This window comes from Calonectris borealis, chromosome 1 (assembly GCF_964195595.1).
Source record: "Calonectris borealis chromosome 1, bCalBor7.hap1.2, whole genome shotgun sequence".
Classification (NCBI taxonomy): domain Eukaryota; kingdom Metazoa; phylum Chordata; class Aves; order Procellariiformes; family Procellariidae; genus Calonectris; species Calonectris borealis.
Window position 1 is genome coordinate 28,741,580 of NC_134312.1, and position 19,224 is coordinate 28,760,803.

General features: G+C 37.6%; 1 protein-coding gene across 2 annotated transcripts in view; it reads left to right on the forward strand.

Annotated features, from left to right (window-relative positions):
- Nucleotides 1–19,224, forward strand: part of TFEC (transcription factor EC) — a 64,770-nt gene that overhangs the window by 22,814 nt on the left and 22,732 nt on the right. For both annotated transcript variants that reach the window (XM_075147355.1, XM_075147365.1), the window contains exons 2-3: nt 6,930–7,181; nt 9,203–9,298. In XM_075147355.1, the coding sequence (XP_075003456.1) occupies nt 7,101–7,181; nt 9,203–9,298 (177 nt within the window). In that variant the 5' untranslated portion in view covers nt 6,930–7,100. The remainder of the gene's footprint in view (nt 1–6,929; nt 7,182–9,202; nt 9,299–19,224) is intronic.

Sequence of the window (19,224 nt, forward strand, 5' to 3'; positions counted from 1 at the left end):
ACAATTATCAGCTATTTTTAGACATTGAGATACCAAAATACAGAAGCAGTAGTCACTGTTGAAGACATGGCCTTTGTCAAAGAACTTTAAAATATTTCTTCTTCAGTCTCTTCACCCTTGAAAGAACATTCACAAGTTCCTGATGAATATGATGTCAAAGGTTAAGTAAGATGAAAAATAGTGCATTAGAGTCACATGAGAATTTTTTCTTAACTTGAAAGCTACTCTAAGGCATCAACTAAACACAACTGTGAGTTGCCAGACTGGATGTCTTTTGCTTTGTATTCTGTCTTCATGCATATTAATGGAGAAGGTCTCATCTAGTCAGATCAAAGTTCCAATAAGAAAAATATTCACATTTAAAAATTAATTACTGTGTTTAGCTTAAGTAATTAATTGACATAATCACACACGCTTTTATAAACTAAACATTAAAGTGAACAACTACATTATTTGGTGATAGTCTTTAAGATACAACAGAAGTGTATAATTGCTAAGTTAAATTGAATTTTCATTTTATTATGAAATAATTTCATAAATAAGCTTTTCTTAAAAAGTTTAATAGAAAGAGCAGGACAAACAAACAACTGATGTTCATTTGTAATAGAAGTTAAAAAGGATTATTTCATCACTAAAAATGCTTTTTTCCCTAACCCTTAAAATCCATTTGAAAGTCCTCAGAAATAGAGCTAAAATAGTCTGTGTTGTGACTGTGTTTCTTATCTTAAAATGGAATTAGACTTTTTGGGTACTTACAGAACATTTTAATAATTAAAAAGTTCATAATTAGATGCTTATTTTCTGGTACAGTGGCTGAAAAGAACATGAAGCCCCATAACTCAAACAGTTTCAGAGAGGTGTTGTGTTCAGGACCAATGATAAATGATGCGATCCCATCAGGGTGAGAAATTTTACTTCAAAAGCTATTAAAAAAACTGGAACAAATTAAAATCAAGCATAAATGGCAAACTGTAATGAAGTCTACTGAGTTCTGCCCAGTATACTGGACATATTTAAGCATATTATTTTGTAGCAGAGATTTAAACTTTTATTAAATTCAGACTGAATTTTTGTCAAAGAAAAAGTTGCTCTTATAATAGCCAATTCTTAGATCCAAAAATCCATAAAATTTAAACACAGAATGGGCTATTAGACCATTCATTCTAATTCCTCTAAAATCACAGGCTTTTGTATTCCATTCAGTTATTATCCTAATACTCAGCTTTGAGTCCAAGAATGTGTTTGAAAAAAGTGTATCTTGGATTTGGCTAATGCATCTCTTCCAGAAAGTCATCGACCCTTAGTTTGAAGAAAACATAATTAGAAGTTAGACCATTTCCTTTTGAGTATTTAACTATTTATTCACATAATTTCCTATATGAGCTTGCCTAACATCAGTTTGTGGCCAGAGGCTCTTGCCATGCTTTCTGTGCTGTCTGAAAGACCCTGTCACATTCAGCATCTCCCACAAATTTCACAAATTTCAATTTGACAACAAGGACATAGCTGAGTTTCTTTAAACTTTAATTGAAACACCCTTTTCTCGGTCTTCAATTACTTCCATAGTTCTTTTCTGCATCCTTTCAATTTTTTCAACAGTATTTTAAAAATGTTTAGGGTACAAATATTTTTAGGATACCATTATTGATCTCTCCTGAGCCATAAATAAAAACAGAGTAAAGCCAGGTTCCTATTCACTACTTCCTTTATGCCGATTTCCCTTTCTTGCTATAGCATTACCTGGACACTCCTGCTGAGCTGCTGGTTTGTTACCACCCCAAATTCTTTACAGACTCGTTTCACCATTCAGTTTTCTCCATTGTTGCATCCTGTATTTCTTCCTCCAGCATATGCAGATGTGTATTTGGCTGACTGGGAACACATTTTCTTTCAATGGTATCACTACTCTAAAAAATATTTATTCTTTTTAGTCGATTTTATTTTTCATTAATCCCAAATCACTGATGGAAATGTTGAGTAGTACAAGACTGAAGAGCCCCTCTTTCTGATGCTGAGCCTTTGCTGATTACTTTCTTATGCATGTTCGTTAGCCAATTCTTAATCCAGTTAAAACACACTTTATTGATATTGTATAATGCTATATTTTTAATTGGAATATTAAATGATACTAAGTCGAAAGGCACACAAAAGTTGAAGTGTATTATACTACATCGTTACCTTTGGCAACCTAACTTGAAATCTCATCAAAGAACAGAAGTAGATTTGTTTGACAAGGCTTATTTTGCACAGAACTATGTTGACTACCATTAATTATATTCTTATCTTTTAATAATTTATTAATTGAGTCTCTTTTCAGTTTTCCTATTACTTCTCCCAGGACTGATGTTGGGCTAAGCAGCCTGGGAGTACAGGTATCACCTGCTTGCCCTTCATGAAATACCAATACGAGATGTAGCACTGCTACTTACTGGAATATCATTGACATAGAATCATAGAATCATAGAATCATTAAGGTTGGAAAAGACCTCTAAGATCATCGAGTCCAACCATCAGCCCAACACCACCATGCCCACTACACCACGTCCCTAAACGTTCCATCTACACGTCTTTTAAATACTTCCAGGGTTGGTGACTCAACCACTTCCCTGGCCAGCCTGTTCCAAGGCCTGACCACTCTTTCAGTAAAGAAATTTCTCCTAATGTCCAATCTAAACCTCCCTTGGCGCAACTTGAGGCCATTTCCTCTCGTCCTATCGCTAGTTACTTGGGAGAAGAGACCAACACCCACCTCACTACAACCTCCTTTCACATAGTTGTAGAGAGCAATGAGGTCTCACCTCAGCCTCCTCTTCTGCAGACTAAACAGTCCCAGTTCCCTCAGCTGCTCCTCATGAGACTTGTCCTCCAGACCCTTCACCACCTTCGTTGCCCTCCTCTGGACACACTCCAGCACCTCAGTGTCCTTCTTGTAGTGAGGACCCAAAACTGAACACAGTATTCGAGGTGTGGCCTCACCAGTGCCGAGTACAGGGGCACGATCACCTCCCTGCTCCTGCTGGCCACACTATTTCTGATACAGGCCAGGATGCCGTTGGCCTTCTGGGCTGCCCTGACACACTGCCGGCTCATGTTCAGCCGGCTGTTAACCAGCACCCTCAGGTCCTTTTCTACCAACATTGTTCATGCCTCCTTTATGTCTCCTAAATATGTCCTCTTTCTTACTTTTGGCATGCCAGCTATTCTTTCACTAGTAGGAAAAAAATCTCATCAGCAAATGTGGAAATAAAATAGTTTATGTAAATAAACTACGGAAGTTAGTTTGCCATTGTGCAATATATTAGAAATGAAAGTAAAATTAGTGTCAGCGTGGGAAAAGATGTTACAACTCTACCGCAGTTTTACAACATGATGATGTGTGCTCAATTTAGAAAGAGCAATTGAAGAAGTTTGAATATGCATCTGTAATTCTGAAAAGCTGTTCTGTTCTTGTTCTGAGAACTGGCTTGTCAGTGAGATATAAAATAGAAATAGGTACAGCCGGTTACATGTACATTGGGATCTTTTCTGGACTACAAAATCCATCTCAAATTGTTCATTTCTGTTCTAGCTTTGTTCTGGTAGAATTAAAATATTTGAGTTTGGGTTGGATGCTTTTGGCTCCCTGCATACTTGATGTTTTTGGTTCTGAATAGGCTTTAATTTCACCATGATTAGGAAAGCCAGATAATAGACAAAAGCAGAAAAAGTGCCTAAGAGGGAGTGGATAATCTATTTACTGTTGAACTTTATGCTGTTCTTCACTCCTCAAATAATCTGAAATAATTAACATTTAAAATACATGGCCACAGCCACTGCAAGGGAATGCCTGGGAGGAGAACCAGCACTTCATCTGCACAAATTCATTACCTTGCACACACAACAATCAAAAGAGCCTATTTAACCTCAGGAGCACTTGACAGGAAGAGTCAGGTCCCTGACTATACGGAGAGCTAGAGCAGGCGTGCCAGTAGGAAAACACTGTGTCCTGGGCTGTGTCTGAGGCTTGTCTGAGTCAGGATCTGGATCTTCAGATCCTATTTCTGCTATGGATTGCCAGAAATCAGGCATATCAACGAGCAAGGTCATCCATTTCACAAAAAAAATAGGAAGGCAGAGAGACATTTAATAGAAAATGGTGTGCTGAGAGCTAGATATGCTTTATCAAATCACACTGCTTAATTTGTGTCAGAGATGAGAAGCCAGATTCCACAGAGCCACCAGCTTCTTGGATGCTCTACCCTGAAAACCATCTCAGTGTCTTCCTTTAAAGCTGTTCTGCTTTAAACAAATGATTAAATATTCGTTGACACAGAGAGAGGAAAAAAAAGAAGGTAACCCTATATTCAGACTGTTGTGGCAGTAAAAGGTGTGTCAGCATCAATATTGCAGGTCCTTGGTCCAAAGACACTTTAATGATTTCCTATATGGGAGGACTCCTAGACTGGAGAGTTTCAGATACCTTCACCTTAAAATTTCCCAATCTCTGATAAAATGCTCTCACCGATTATGGGAACTCCTCAAAAGATGAGGAATTAGAAAATTAATCTCCCGACACGGCTAGAGGATACTATACTGGGATTATTGGGTGAAATAAGGATGCTTCTACTGCCCTGTGGTGGTTCACTAGGAAATTGGGCTGCACAGACGTTTCAGTCTGCCACTAGCAATCTGCAGTCCAGAGAAAGCAAAAAGCAAGCCATTGACTTTTCAGCAATCTTCTTGTGGCAGAACCCACTTCCTTATTAAAACTCCTTATTAAAAACAAACTTTAAAACAAGGTAGTATAAACTTTGGACACTGCAAATTTCTTATGTTTCCCATTTAATTTGAAAATATTGGATATTCTGGATTTCATGCACCAGGTAGGCCTGTAGAATTTCTAAGACAACAATTCATTGCTCATTACAGAGTGATCATCAGCTTCATTTAAGAGAACAAGGTAGCTGGGCTGAAATGCAGTAAATGCACTTGTAGCCTATGCATTGATCCCACTCACATTTATGCCGTGCAAAGAAGTTGTGCCTTCAAAGCTGTTGATTGCAGTGCTCTGCATTGCTGGAAAGAGATTTTCATCAGTTTAGGCAGTGCAAGGGTCTGGGTAGTGGTCATTTTGCGTGGATTCGTTCAGTGACCCTAGAGTCCAGCACAAGTACAAAGTATCTGTGGGTGCTTCTGAAACACAGCAGAAAACAAGGGTGCGGAGCAAATCCCTGCTCTGGCCATACAACGGGACATATTTTCTTCCCCTCAGCACGTTGCATTTTGCCCAAGATCGATACATTCGTTAAACTGGCATGCAGTAGATTCCACGTTTGGATTCTAATTTAAGAAACTGCTTGACTGCCTAACTTTCAATATGAGCTTAAGTCTTGCTGAAGCTGAAAGAGTAAATAGATGCATAAGTATCTGAATGATTTTGGATGGTTTTATATGTATCCTTACACATGATAAATCAGAGCCTAAATTAACAGTACGTTATACACTTTCTAAAAGTAACACAAAGATCTCAGTTAAGGCAAGTAATATCATGATTTAAGTAAATCCCAAATACACATGTAATTTTTAAAACCTTACATGGGATGCATACTTTCCTATCATAAAGCAGGGGAAAATCTAAACAGTGTATTTAAGATTTTATATCAATATTTTAAAGGAATATTATTTAATAACTTTAAGGCTTACATCAAAATAATTAATATTATATTCATTACTGCATGGCTTAATCTTTTTTATATGACTAGAAAATTACTTTAAAGAAACATAATTAAAATAATTCCAGACATGCCACCATAACATGATTAAAAATAAAGTAGGTACTGCAATATTGTACAAAAATATAGCTAATTTAAATGCAAACCCCTTTTATGGCCTATTTATCTCTGCTTATGTATGTTAGGGGAATTAAAAAGAAGTTTGTTTAAATGACTGAATTTTTTTTTGAGAAAAAAGGGCTGCAAAGCAAGTCTTGCTATTATTTAACAAATATTAATCATGCTTACACAGAGGCCACTTGAGAAAAATTTATTACAAGAAATTTGTGACCAGTCATGCCATAGGAAGAAGAGAAAGCCACAGGGCTGAAATGACAGTAAGGTTTGTGTATGCAGTGCTCCTCTGGTAGTTAAATTGCAGGAATGTGACATTGACCTGAAATGGAAGCTGTTTGAAGTAGCAACTGTCAATCTCTGTAATCAAAGGATGGCCCAAAGTCTTACTAGATTAGCCATTTTGGCATGACCACTCAGTTTATAAAGTCCTACAAACTCAAAAAGTGATCTGTCCTCAAGAGGCACTTCAAGAAGACTGCGCCGTTTGAGGACAGTGAACAGTCATCCGGGACTATAGCTTGGACTCTTTATTTTGGTCTTTTTTTTTTGCAAAAGTGCAGCAATGCCTCATTTAACTGACTGTACTTATTACAAGGTGAGCCAAATGTAGATTTAGGTATGAGTGAATGTCTGCTGCTGTTGATATTACTTGAAGTTGGTTGGATTATGTTTTTCTTTATATATTTATTTATTCTTTCAAGTACAAAACAGTAAACACACTGTGATATTAATTTTAGAATACATATATGCTTGTAAATTTGATTGTAATGATCAGTGATTTCAAAAGAGATCATTCTTAAATGAGAAGAGAAAAATGTGTAGCATACTTCTGGTCTTTTCTCAGGATCGTGTTTATCTTTTCTAATTCTATTTTTCTTTGATAATTATTCAGAAGGTTTATTCAGCTGTGTTAGGGGAATATTTTCACAAATAAGAAATGTGCAAGGGTGCAAAACTGAAAAAAAGGCTTTAAGGTTAATAATAATTCCATCCAAGTATTACTAAGCTGAATCTATTGTTCTGAAGTTTTTAAGTGAACATATGGGCAAATACTGGTACCAGTAACTTGAAATTTTAGCAATTCTTTTCATTCCTTCCCAGGTACAAACACACTTGGAAAATCAGTCTAGATACCACATACAGCAAAGCCAGAGGCACCAGGTGAAGCAGTACCTGACCCTCGATACCAAGCTGTCCAGCCAGACGCTCTCCCTGTCCCACTCCCACACAATCCAGCCCGTGGGAGTGACCTCCATTTTAAGAAACGGACACATGCCTCCTGTCAGCGATATTGGCACACCAGAAAGCCCCGTTACCAAGCTGCTGGCCCTTGGAGGAGAACACGAAAATGCGGTAGGGCTGGGTTGGCAAAAGGAATGGGGAAATGGGCTTTGTGTGCTGCTACAAAAACGTTACAGGACCCACATTGTATTGGCAGCGGGCAAGAGATGGCTTTCTTTACTTTCGGGGGCCTTTGGTTGCAGCACTTGCTCTCTGAATCCTTTTGGATTACGTGGGTGATTCCCTTGAATGCCTGTGAATGGCTTATTACATGATCAGGCTTCTAAATTACTGCCAGTTAAAATGTACTGTTGCATCTTTTTATCTGTGTGTCATATATTGCTGTACGTTTTTTGAATATGTTTTGCAATGCAAAACATTTTTTTTTCAGATGAGAGTTATTTCTGTCTAAAAGTATTATCCTACCTGCATAACAAAGTTAAATACTGATTACCTTAAAGATGTAACTGAAAGAATCGCTCATTAATTTTTCAGATAGCTGATATTTTTATATATGGGTTATCTTGGGTAAATTGGTGTAGATATGCTAACTTTAGTGCCACCATCGATTTTAATAGAGGTACAGCTATTATACAATGTCAGATTCTCAGCCAGTGTGAGATGTAGATCATTATGGCCTTTAATACTTCAATAGATTTCAAGAGAGAGTGCTTATTAGATAAAAGGGGAATTCCTACAGAAATAAGAGATGGAGATGCTGTGTCATATCTTGGGCTTTAACAGAGCAGAGGAATCTTACAAATGTACTGTGACCCATTTGAGCGTTTGGACGTTATGCAGCTAAGCGTGAGGAAATTGAAAAAAATAAACCACTGTCCTGAACTGTGCCTGGTGATGACTGGGAGAGTGATAGTTGGCACAGGCCAAAGTCCTTGTAGGCATCAGTCCAATAATTTGAATAATCCCATCCCAGAGCTTCAGGGAGATGATTGGCACAGTGTAATTTCCTAGCTGCAGATGTGCCCTGTGGTTCGGTGTAGGCTGTAGGTGTATTAGGAAATAATACAGAGCCAACACACAGGTTGGTGCACTGAACTGTATTCGTTCGTATTGTCTAATTGCTGACATTTCCTGGCATCCTTTTGGCCCAGACAGCACTTTCCTAAATAAATCTGGGCACAACTCCTCGGACAGCACGTGTCTGGTTTTTGGAGAGGGAGAGGAGCACACCTATGAGCTGTGCTGGGCCACGTGGCCTAAACGTCTATGTTGAAAGGTCCCTGGCCTGTGTGATACTTTCTTTCATTGCATAGGACCCTCTACATTTCCTTCAGCTACAGCTCTTCAGACAGCTCCCAAGAGCTGCTTGAGAAGCCTCAGAGCACGAGTCAACCGCTCCTGCAGACGGTGGAGTTAACAGTGACAGGTTCATCACGGGATCTTTCCCAAAGTTATTTTGTGAATGGAACCAGACCAAAATCATAATTGAAAACTCATGCTGTACCTTGTCCAAATCTATATGTGTCTACATGGCTGCAAAGTATTCATTGTTTCTCCCCAAGTAATTAATCAGCTATTCCATCTGCTTCAGTAGCTTTTGATTCAGATTAGAACAAAAGTGGGACCAGACGGCTGGCTGGAGAAGTATCCAGAGTACTGCCAAACACAACACAAACCTCTGCCTGCTGAATCTTGAGAGTGGTGTGTAACACCAGATCTTGAGTGACTCACGCTCTTGCAGAACCACAGGTTCCTTTCAGCCTTCCTGCACCAATGCAACAATACACTGTGGGTACGACACATTTGTTGAAGGTGACAGATCACAGTTACAACTTAGCAATGCACTCCTGTCATCTGATCTTGGTGTTGCAATAAGGGGTTAAAAAAGGGGAATGGGCTGGTGTTTGGGAGGAAAGAAGTAACTTGCTAAACCACAAAAACTGTTTTCACAAGAAGTAAAAAGTGTGAATATTGTGTAAAAGTGCCTGAATTATTTGAATTTTAAGATATAAACTTCTGAAATTCAGTTTTATTGTGTAGTAAATACTCAACATTATTTCCTCTATATTTTCCGAGTAACATTGTTTCCATTGTTATTTGTAATGATTGGTCTTAAAATATTATTTTATCAGATGGAAGAGGTGATTGAAGACATAATCAATATGGAATCGAGTTTTAATGATGAAGGGATAGGTTGTTCTGAAACTCCTCTACTAATGCAAAGAACTGTAAGTATTTTGTGGAATTTCACCTTGCTGTTTATAACAGAGAATTGCATTGAATGATTCAAGCACAGGTCACACTTCAGAGGCTAAAACAGTACTATCAGTGGATTATTCTCCTTTCTCTTCAGTTGCTTGTCTTTTTGTCAAGAAATATTACAGGAAAGGGTTCTGATGTGGTGGGACACAGCTGTTTTAACTGGTCTGAATAGCATTTGGGGTTGTGGCCCAGCACCAGGTCTGGTGCATAACCTGTTGGAGGTACTAATTCCCATGGAGGACTATGGATATAAGGAGTCTCTAGACCCTAAAAGGCCTTTTAAAGTCTTGCTTAAAGATCCTTCTACCGCATCTAAAAAAGTCAAAGCTTCCCCATGTAATAGTTTCTATAGTACAGTAGTTTCTCCAGTGTCTTAGGACTTGCTGAAGCAAGGGTGGGCTCTATTTCTTGACTTTCATAAAGGCATGCACTTAGTTGAATAATCTCAAGAACAAACATGAGAAATGTCACTTTTCAGATGAAATGCTTTATGGGAATAATTGTAACAAACTGTTACAATTTTATAATGTCTTTTTGTAAACAAATGACAGAGGATTAACAAAGGCAACTTACATTTCCGTATAAGTTACACATTTAAAGAGGAAGAATGGACCTTTTCTGGACACAACAATGCATAGAGCATTATTATTTGTGAAAATAACACCTATCAATAACTGCAATGCAACACACTTTGTTCTCTCAACCCTGATTTATCTTGGGAACCTTCTTCCACAGATTTTGTCCTCAGGGCCCTAAAATGGGTACTGATAAAAGGAAACTTCACTCTGGTGAAGGCAGAAGGATTTTCACAGGCTTTGACAGTCTACAAAGTTAATTTCAGAATACAGAGTCAGATGCTTGCTCTTAACCACCCACTGGAGGAACACCTTTTTCTGACTACAGAACATCACTGGCTACAAAAATACATTAGGAGATAAGATCTCTACACCTCTGTGTTACCCACTACACAGTCCAGTGTTAATGGCAATTAATAGTTCCATGAATACCTGGCATTTGCATGCCAGCCACAGAACTAATACAGTCAGTCTGATTTATACATATCTCCGTATAGAACATAGCAAAGAAATGTTCCCTGGGAAATTAATTAATATTTTGGCTCAAATTAACATGAGGCAGGGGAGGATCCTTTCAGGTGTGGTACCATGGGATGGTGACGAGAGGCATGAATCCTGGATTTTGGATTAGACTCACACTCCCTCAACACCTTTTAAAACTGGATGATGTTAATCTATGCTAATTCCAGCCTCATTAGCCTTCATCTTCAGCCATGAAGGACATATCTCTCTAAAATATATTGAATACCCTATTCTTGACGAGCAAGGAAATATGCAGTGACTTTTAGGCCTGGCTGGTATCTCACTTGCAAAGATTTGAGAATCCTGCAATGCCTTTGGGTCAGGTAATTGTATTTAGATTTTTGTTTGTGCTGAGGAAATCACCAGGCTGCTGGGTAAGCCAGGGAATAGTGTGTATTTCCAAATCACTCTGTGCAGTACTATGGCAAAATGAAGCCTGCCTTCATCAAGGCATGCGAACTGCGCCGGTGTGGAAGCAATCAAGCAGTGTCCCTGCCTCTTCTATCTTTTCTTTTGGCAATGTGTACCCCAAAAATATAGGAAGGAAATGGGCAGATGGAAGTGGTTCCAGGCATTTAGCTTGTGACTCAGGGTTTTATGGCATCTTTCAGGCAACATCCTAAACCTGCCTGCAAAATTTTAGTCATAAGCTGTGCAAAAGAGAAAGATAGAGAGGCAGGTAGAAAATATGTTCTTTAGATCCAGTTTTTCATCATCACATTAAACGTAATGACATTTCATTTATCTGAGTTAAAAACTATATATTACAACAGTGTTGGACTAGGAGACATGATCAGGAATGAGAGAACATCAAATCCCCCTAAGAAGAGGAACTGGGGTTGCGCTGTACTTAAACAGAGATTCATATTACTTCTTATGTACCTTTGCACAAGGTGCCTGCCTATGGTGGCTGCCATCAACACAGAGTAAGTGAGATGATCACAAGTGAGACTGCGTTGCCCATGTGCCTGGCTGATTCGGTGTTTGCTTCCTCCTTACACTTCTCCAGTGTAATGCTTAAGTATTTTTAGGATTGCATCTTAGATTTTTCCCTTCTTGGCATTGTCTTGAACTTGTCCAAACTGTGCAAAGTAGTCTCTCTAAAATTCTGAAAAAAACTGAGTCTCCTGGTTTTCTGAATCTGGTATAAGGCTTGGTTTTTTTTTCAGCAAAGTATTTTCTTGAACAAGCCAAATTCATGAAGCCATTTTCTTTTCTCATTTTTCTCAATAGATAGTGGCTGAGATTAGAGACTTTGCAGTGCTACCTGTTGTGTGTTGCAGTGAATTAATGTTTGCTTTAGTTAGATGCACCCATGTACCATTTTAATGGCACATTAAATGAGGACATTGAATTCTGTGAGACCACTCATGTGAATAATTGCTCAGAGGCTCACTGTCTGACCCTGAATTAATGAATTACAGTCATGTATTAGTAAAATCAGAGAAGTGAAAACAAGAACATCCCTCCATCTCATTAAAATTATTACAGCTTCTGAAGAGTGGATTGTCTGGCTTTTATTGTGTTTGGCCTTAAATTCATAATTCTATAAAACTCTCTGGTTTTGGGTGGCAGCTTAAGAATTGCTCAAAGTAGGGAGTTCTCCCTACTGAACTGTGTTTCCATTGCTCTTAACAGTACCGTGATGGTAGAAACCTACTTTTTATAATTTTTTTTTTGAGGTTGAGCTGAAATATAAGACTAGGTCTTCCCTATATGCAAGAGGTCTTGATTCTTCTGAAAGTATTTGTAAACTTGGTTATATCTTTGTCCAGAAAACATAGCTGAAATCAAATCATAACTATTCTTATGAACTATCACTTGATGAAGATTGTTTGTTCACCATGGAGAAGGTAGGATTTAATAAAGAAAACTTGAAGATGACACCAGTTTTCCTTGTCTTAGTAATTTAGTCTTATGAAATTCTTTAGTAACAGACAGCAACATATTTATCTATATTGTAAGAAATCCATTTCTTCTCTGAGTATTGTATTAGGAAGGACAGATTTCTTCCTGACCTTATAGGAATCACTAAAAAAATGAAACAAAGAATATATGAGCAAGTATGAGCTAAATAATGTTATGTATGTCAGATATGGTAACAGACATTTGAAAAGTAAACATTTTTCATTTTTATCAGACTTTCATTCATATTCAAAATCCTCTCAGTCTATTCAACATTCTGTAATGAATCTAAAGTTTATTAACTTCCAAATGCTCAGAATATAGGAAATGTAGATGTGCAGGTCTGTTAATATAAAGGATATATGACACCATCCCTAAAAGTTTGGGGCAAGTTCTAGAAATCTGTGGTCTACATTCCTTTTAATATCTGAAAAAGGGAAGTTTAATAAACGTGCTGTATCAAGGGAGATACGGAGAGCACTAGTCACAGTGAAGAGAGCCAGAAAAGAGCAGAGAGAAAAAATAGGATCTCTGTGCTTTTCAGAGTTGGATTTGAAAGTGTGTGACCTAGTGAACCTCTACTTGTTACTAAATGTTGTTTTGTTTTGCTAATATGTGTATACAGCCCTAGGACTCTCCAGAAAATGCAGTAATTTAGCAAGCACAACAATGCTCTCTATGAAAACTTTTGGCATTTTACCAGTACTTTCATTCAGAAATAACTGCTGTAGCCCAGATAATCACTGTACAGCTATTGGGATAATGTCCTCTATTTGACATGCAGTCCACTAAAACTTACATCAAAAGCATTAGGAGATTGACTGGCTTGGAATGAGGATAAAATGAGAGGATATTAATGTTCTGCAAGGGCACAGGTTTCTCTTGCACTGTGCTGCGTGGGACAGGCCGGAAAATTATTTAATTTTGTGAACATTTCCAAGGATTCTAGATTGTCTTTTGTTCTGGTCTAGAAGAAAACAAGAGCTTTCAGAAGTGTTCTTGAAGAAGCTCAGGGAGAGAGGCTCTGTAGCAGTTAGATGGCAGGTGGTGAGAGTTAAGGAGTAGTGCAAAGTAGTGCTTGGGGCAGAGCACTACCATAAAACTGGACTTCAAAAAATCCCCCACAGTGGCCCAGCTGGTGATCTGTTGAATCAGGTGGGCTCACTGTTGCTGGAGTAGTAGGTATTGAATGACTAAACAAAATGGAGCAGTTCCTTTTGGATCGCTTGGGAGAAAATGGAAAGCTTCTCCACGGAAAACATTTTCATTGATGTTTTACCATGTCCAGTAGTAAATAGAGCCAAACAAAAATGTTTCTATGTTGATTTATTCATAATATTTAAGAAATGTTTTATTTAATTATTCCCCTGAATGAGCTCGCCAGAAGGAATGTTTCCTGAAAGCAATGGCTTCTAACCAGTAGAAAACACAGATTTTTTTATTATATATGGATAAATGCACCACAAGTGTGATCTGAAGAATTATTCTCACTCAGGGAATAGAATAGCCTTGGTAGTCCTAGGCAAAGCTGGAACAAACAGCTGTTAAAACAAGTTATTTTTAAAAAAACCCTGCAAAATATTTTCCAAAATTGTTCTTTCCTTTGAAACAGCATTAATTTCTTCAACAGCTCCAGCTCTAACTGCGTACTGAAATCATTATGGTGTCATTGGTGCTTTGAAGTTCACATGACCTCAGAGATTTAGAGCTGTCACAAACAATGAATCTGTTGTTGTGAATGTTGTCTGTCTGTGAATCTAACCAAATTTCTTCAGTCCTTTGAATCTGACTAGATGTATGTGGTATTCATATGCTGGGAAAAGAAGAATTAAAAAAAAAAAATAGTGCTGTTTGTGCCATTTTAATAAAATGGTACTGCACCTCAACTGAAACTTGGTTTAATTATTAGATAATCAGAGAATAATTACATAACATTAAAACATTGTATTGGATAACAATCTATCATTATTTGTTATGATTAGAAGCAACAGCTAAGGGGCAGCAGATCCCACAGATCCCATTGCTAGTCATCTCCTGGTTGGGTGTAGGTGTAGATGTAGGTAGAAACAGAACAGCACAGATCTGGCTTGTCTGGTACTTCTGGTTTTGAATAAGGGTAGAGAGAAAGAATGAACTACCTGTCGTGGTTTGTTCATTTGCTGGGTCATCTCCATACAACTCTTGAAACCAAGCCACTCTTTTCCTCTGCACGCTAAGGAGCTCCATGTTGCCCAGCACTGTAACAAGGGAAGGTGTAAATAGATTCTTCTCATCTTTCACATCTGCTTTGCTCCCTCTCCAAGAACTCAAGTGGCTGGCTGTAAGATAAAGGGGCCTCTAGTGAAATCATTAAAAGAAATTAAAGTTAAAGACATTAAAGTCTGTAACTGACTGTGTGTAAAGAGTGGGAGAGAGAGGAATCACTAATAGAGAGGGGAAGCAAAAGCACCCAGGCATGCTGAAAGGCAGGGGTTTTGCTCACTGTTAGATGCCAGGGCTGAGCTGGTGGGCCAGCCGGGCGCGGGGAGTGGCAGCAGCGCGGGGGGTGCTGTGCGAAGGGGTTGCCTTGCAATAGGTCTCCTCTTGAGGGATCCTGCACGGCTTCGCTGCTTCACTTGCATCACTTCATTTCATACATTCACAGTGCATTATTTCACTAAGATTGGGAGCTACAGTCTGCTTCCAGTCTACTTTGAAGTCAATTCCATTGGGATTTCTCCACTTCTGTCACTCTTGCAGGAAAACAGCTTATGGAGAAAATCTTCCGTTGCCCTGTGGCTCACTTGTATTTGGTCAGCTCCTTTGGCATTTGAAAAAATCTTGCATTGTAGAGGCATAGACTAGCAGTTAGATCAGGACAGGACAGGATAGATGTTTTCCTTCTTTAATTTTTATGATTCTGTTAACTACAGCTGGTATAAAGTTCTGATTAAATCTGTTAACTCTGCATTTGCTTTTATGGAGACACTATTTATTGATAAAAGCACAGTGCAGTCTGTCTGCAAAATCTCACTGCTATTACAAGGTCTTTGAGGTCACAGTTTCTCATCATGGCATTAATAATTTGTATTTGTATTAATTATTTGTCAAATACTGATGGTTACCATCTGGATGGATTACAAAAACTGCTGTCTGTCCCATTCTCAGAAATCATACAGAAAAAAATTCAAGTAGGTATCCTTCAAAGTATTTTATTCAATAATTGCTGTGATTATTCAGTCATGAATAAAACCAGGTTTCCATTAGAGGTGCATATATTATTGCTGATCTAGGCAGCCCCCTGCTGCATAATTGTGTATTTTTTATTTAGTGCATATTGATGTCATTTGGCAACCTTTATAAGTTTACAAAATCTGCTAAAGTTCAAAACCATTTTAGAGAAAGGGTCAGAGTAAACATTAACAACCTCATTTGCTTAGGTTGGGTAACTTGAAAAGGCTGCATAACATCAATGAAAATGCTTTGTCAATCACATTCTACACTAGATTAGTCTTAAAGTCCAAGGAAGAATCAAAGTTCACCTAAGTATATAAACTTCTGTCTAGCACTCCCTGGTATCATTTCCAAGTTTAACGAAAAAGAAAAATGAAGGAGAAAGAACAGTCGGTAACTATTGAGGAAATAGTAGACTCAAAAATAAAACTGGTGAGCAAATATTTTCTTTGTCTTTCTTCAATAGTATGAAGGTGCGAGACAGAAATTGTGTCTTTCAGTTCCAGAGGACTAATAATGAAATGCACAAGCTGAGAACTCCTCAGGCCTGTTTTCTGCAGTTGGAGGTGCCTTTTGCTATCACTGCCACTACTGTTTTGAATGTCATACAGGTGCCAGATGAAGGTTTATTTTCAGTATTTCACACAATATAGTAGTTTGAGGCTGAAATGGGCAGTGTACAGCTCTCTTGCATGCTCTAAGAACTCCAAATAGGTTGGGTGTGAGTGTTTGCAATTTACCTTATGCTGTAGAAAAGGTCTTCATAGCATAGAACATACAATACTTTGGGTCAGGAGAAGAACTGTGGTCCTCTTTTACATAGTTGCAGCACTCAAAAGCTGTGCAAAATGCCCAAATAGCTCAGCTCTGTCTCTAACACTCTAACAGCAGAATGTCTTATAACCCTTCTCTATTTTGGGGGTAGACCCCTCTGGCTAAGGGAGCCAGAAGACTCAAGCTTCATGCAACTGGAGTAAATTTTTTCATAACTATGAAATGAAGGAAAGGTTCCTTTTTTCCTCTTTGGTTTTCTATTTTGGAAAGGTAAATAGACATAAATGGAAGTATTATTCTAGAATATACAGTTGTTTGTATGTAAGTACCTCTTACAAACATGGTCTTCATCTCAGATCTTAAAACATATTGAACAGAGGTAAGAGAAAAGGATAGATAAAACAAGTTTCTAATTCTCCTAATATGCACTCCTCACTAATTCTAAGCTCCTGTGCAACAAGATCTGCAAGCAAATTCCTGCTGTTTGGGGCCACCAGGCAGATTCTGTCTTATCCCAAAGCCCTGATGAGCAGCCTCTGCTGCATGCCTCATGTTGTTGTCTGTATACAGCAATGCAAGACCTGAAGTCCTTAGTAGATGACAGAAAATGGAGAAGGCTACATTAAGCTCCTTGGGGTCTATAACATATAGGTTATGATCGGTTCTGGAGCTAAACTTTATGAATTTCTGTCAATGGCATTTACATAGGCTGAATAAAAGACGTGAACTCAGAAATTACAACAGTGGCCACTTACTTTGTTCTCCAGACACAGTCAAGCTTCTTACTGCAAGATAAAGCTAACTTGTGGAAAACACAAAGATTTTTTGAACGCTGTTTTGAGAAATAAACTCCTGAAAGATACAATTGCTTTTCTTTATACCTCCTTCTCCATCAACTAAGGCCTTCTATAACCTTTACTATCTGGGTACAGTAGTTTATGAAGTGGTTAACTATGCAATTATATTTACACTATGAACAAACACTTGTGAATATATCTGAAATCTACCGCTACAGGAAGGAATTCCAACTAAAACAAAACCCTGCATGGTACATGTTAAGCCATCCGAACACACTAGATCACAGAAATCAGTAAATACCTTACTGTAATGTATTCAGATACTTAGGTGATATGTGAAATGTAAGAGTATGTAATATAAAGCATATAATATATATAAAAAATATATAATATAAATACATATAATAGAGATGTTAGCATCTATATTTAAAAGAAAATACCCCATATTCTAACCCTGCAAAAAAATCTGGTTTTCACTTGTCCCTCAGCCTCAATTTTCCACTTTTCTTGTGTTTTTCTGCTGACGTTTGTTCATTGTTTTTAGAGGAAGAATTTGAATGATTTGGTATATGCATTTACATATGGTAGCCAGAGAAATATAAGTAGTTGGATGGAACCAGGAATTAGTGTATTAGCTGGTGTTACTAGTGAAATAATCTCAATAAAACAGCTAACAAAGCTGTCATTTAACTGTCATCTTTGGATTTCAGACCCTGGAAGTTAGTGGGGCAGTACTCCTGTGAAGTTTGATTTCCAGCTGCAAGTTGGATGATGACAGTATCATAACATCACTTCAGTTTTGGTCTGTGTTTGTTATGTTAGTTTTGTAACCAGAAAAGCCAAGAACAGCTAAAACCATATAATTAAGAGATGATAACTGAAAGAAAAGAACTCTCCTGCAAAAGGCTGATTCTCCAGAAAATTCCTTTGCTTGGTCATATTTGATCTATTTATCTAGACAATGGACTTCTCTGTATATGATCAGGGCAGGAATGTACTGTAACTGGGAATATGAACAGAGTTCATTTTTCTCTGATGAATAATGAACCAGCTTGATGATCATTATTTGAAGATAAAAAATGAACCTGTTTTCATGCATAATATATAATATGTAATACAATGTATCTGAACATTAAGTCCCTGGTTGAGGAGTGTTTAATTATGAACCATGTTAAAGATAAATATAGAAGAAGATACAATTTGTTCAAAGGAAAACAAGTCTGAAAAGGGAAGCATTTGCTTTTCTGCTGTTCTCTTTAGATAATAAAAAGAGGAACTGGAACATTTGGGTATTAGTTATTATTAAAGGCCATCTATTTTCAAATACAAGTATTTTGTATTACAATTACAAAAGGACTTAAAACATTTAGCTGTGAATGGGATCTTCTTGTTCTAGACTCCAAAACCAGTATACTACAACTTTTTTGACAGTTGACACATCCTTACAAAGAAAAAGGATATCACAGCTTATGTTCAACTTTCTTCAAGCAACATAGCAATTGCAAAAGAAAGCCAGAGGTTGAACCGCAGTCATCTGAGTACAGGACTTGTATTGACCCACAGATTATTCATCCTGTCTGCAATACCTTTGAATTAGATGAAAAGTCACAATTTACTAAAACACACACTGGAGAGACAAGAATTAACCCAGTTTTCCCCTTGTCAAAAATTGGAAACACCTGGTATATTGGATATTACTGTTTAGAAAATGGATTTGCAATGACTGGGTTATTATACACTTACTGATCAACTCAGTATTTGGCCAAATTCAGTGCACATTTTGAAGTTCATCTGCGAACTTCAAAGATTGAAAAAGAGTTTTCTTTACCTGTCATGAATAAACAGGAGAGGAATGACAAGGAATTAAGTATGTGGTTTTTATGTTTTGTACCCCAGTAACATAAATACTGAACAAACTTTTACTTGATATGTAAAATGAACTGTGGACACAGTTCCAAATTTAGATTTCTACATTTGGGATGCATATACGGGATAATAGTATAAAAACTTTGTAAAATCCCTGCTTTGATTTTTTAATTAAAGTGAATAAGCAAGAACCACATTGAAATGGATGGATGCTAACATATTTTTTGTGGCTAAGAAGGA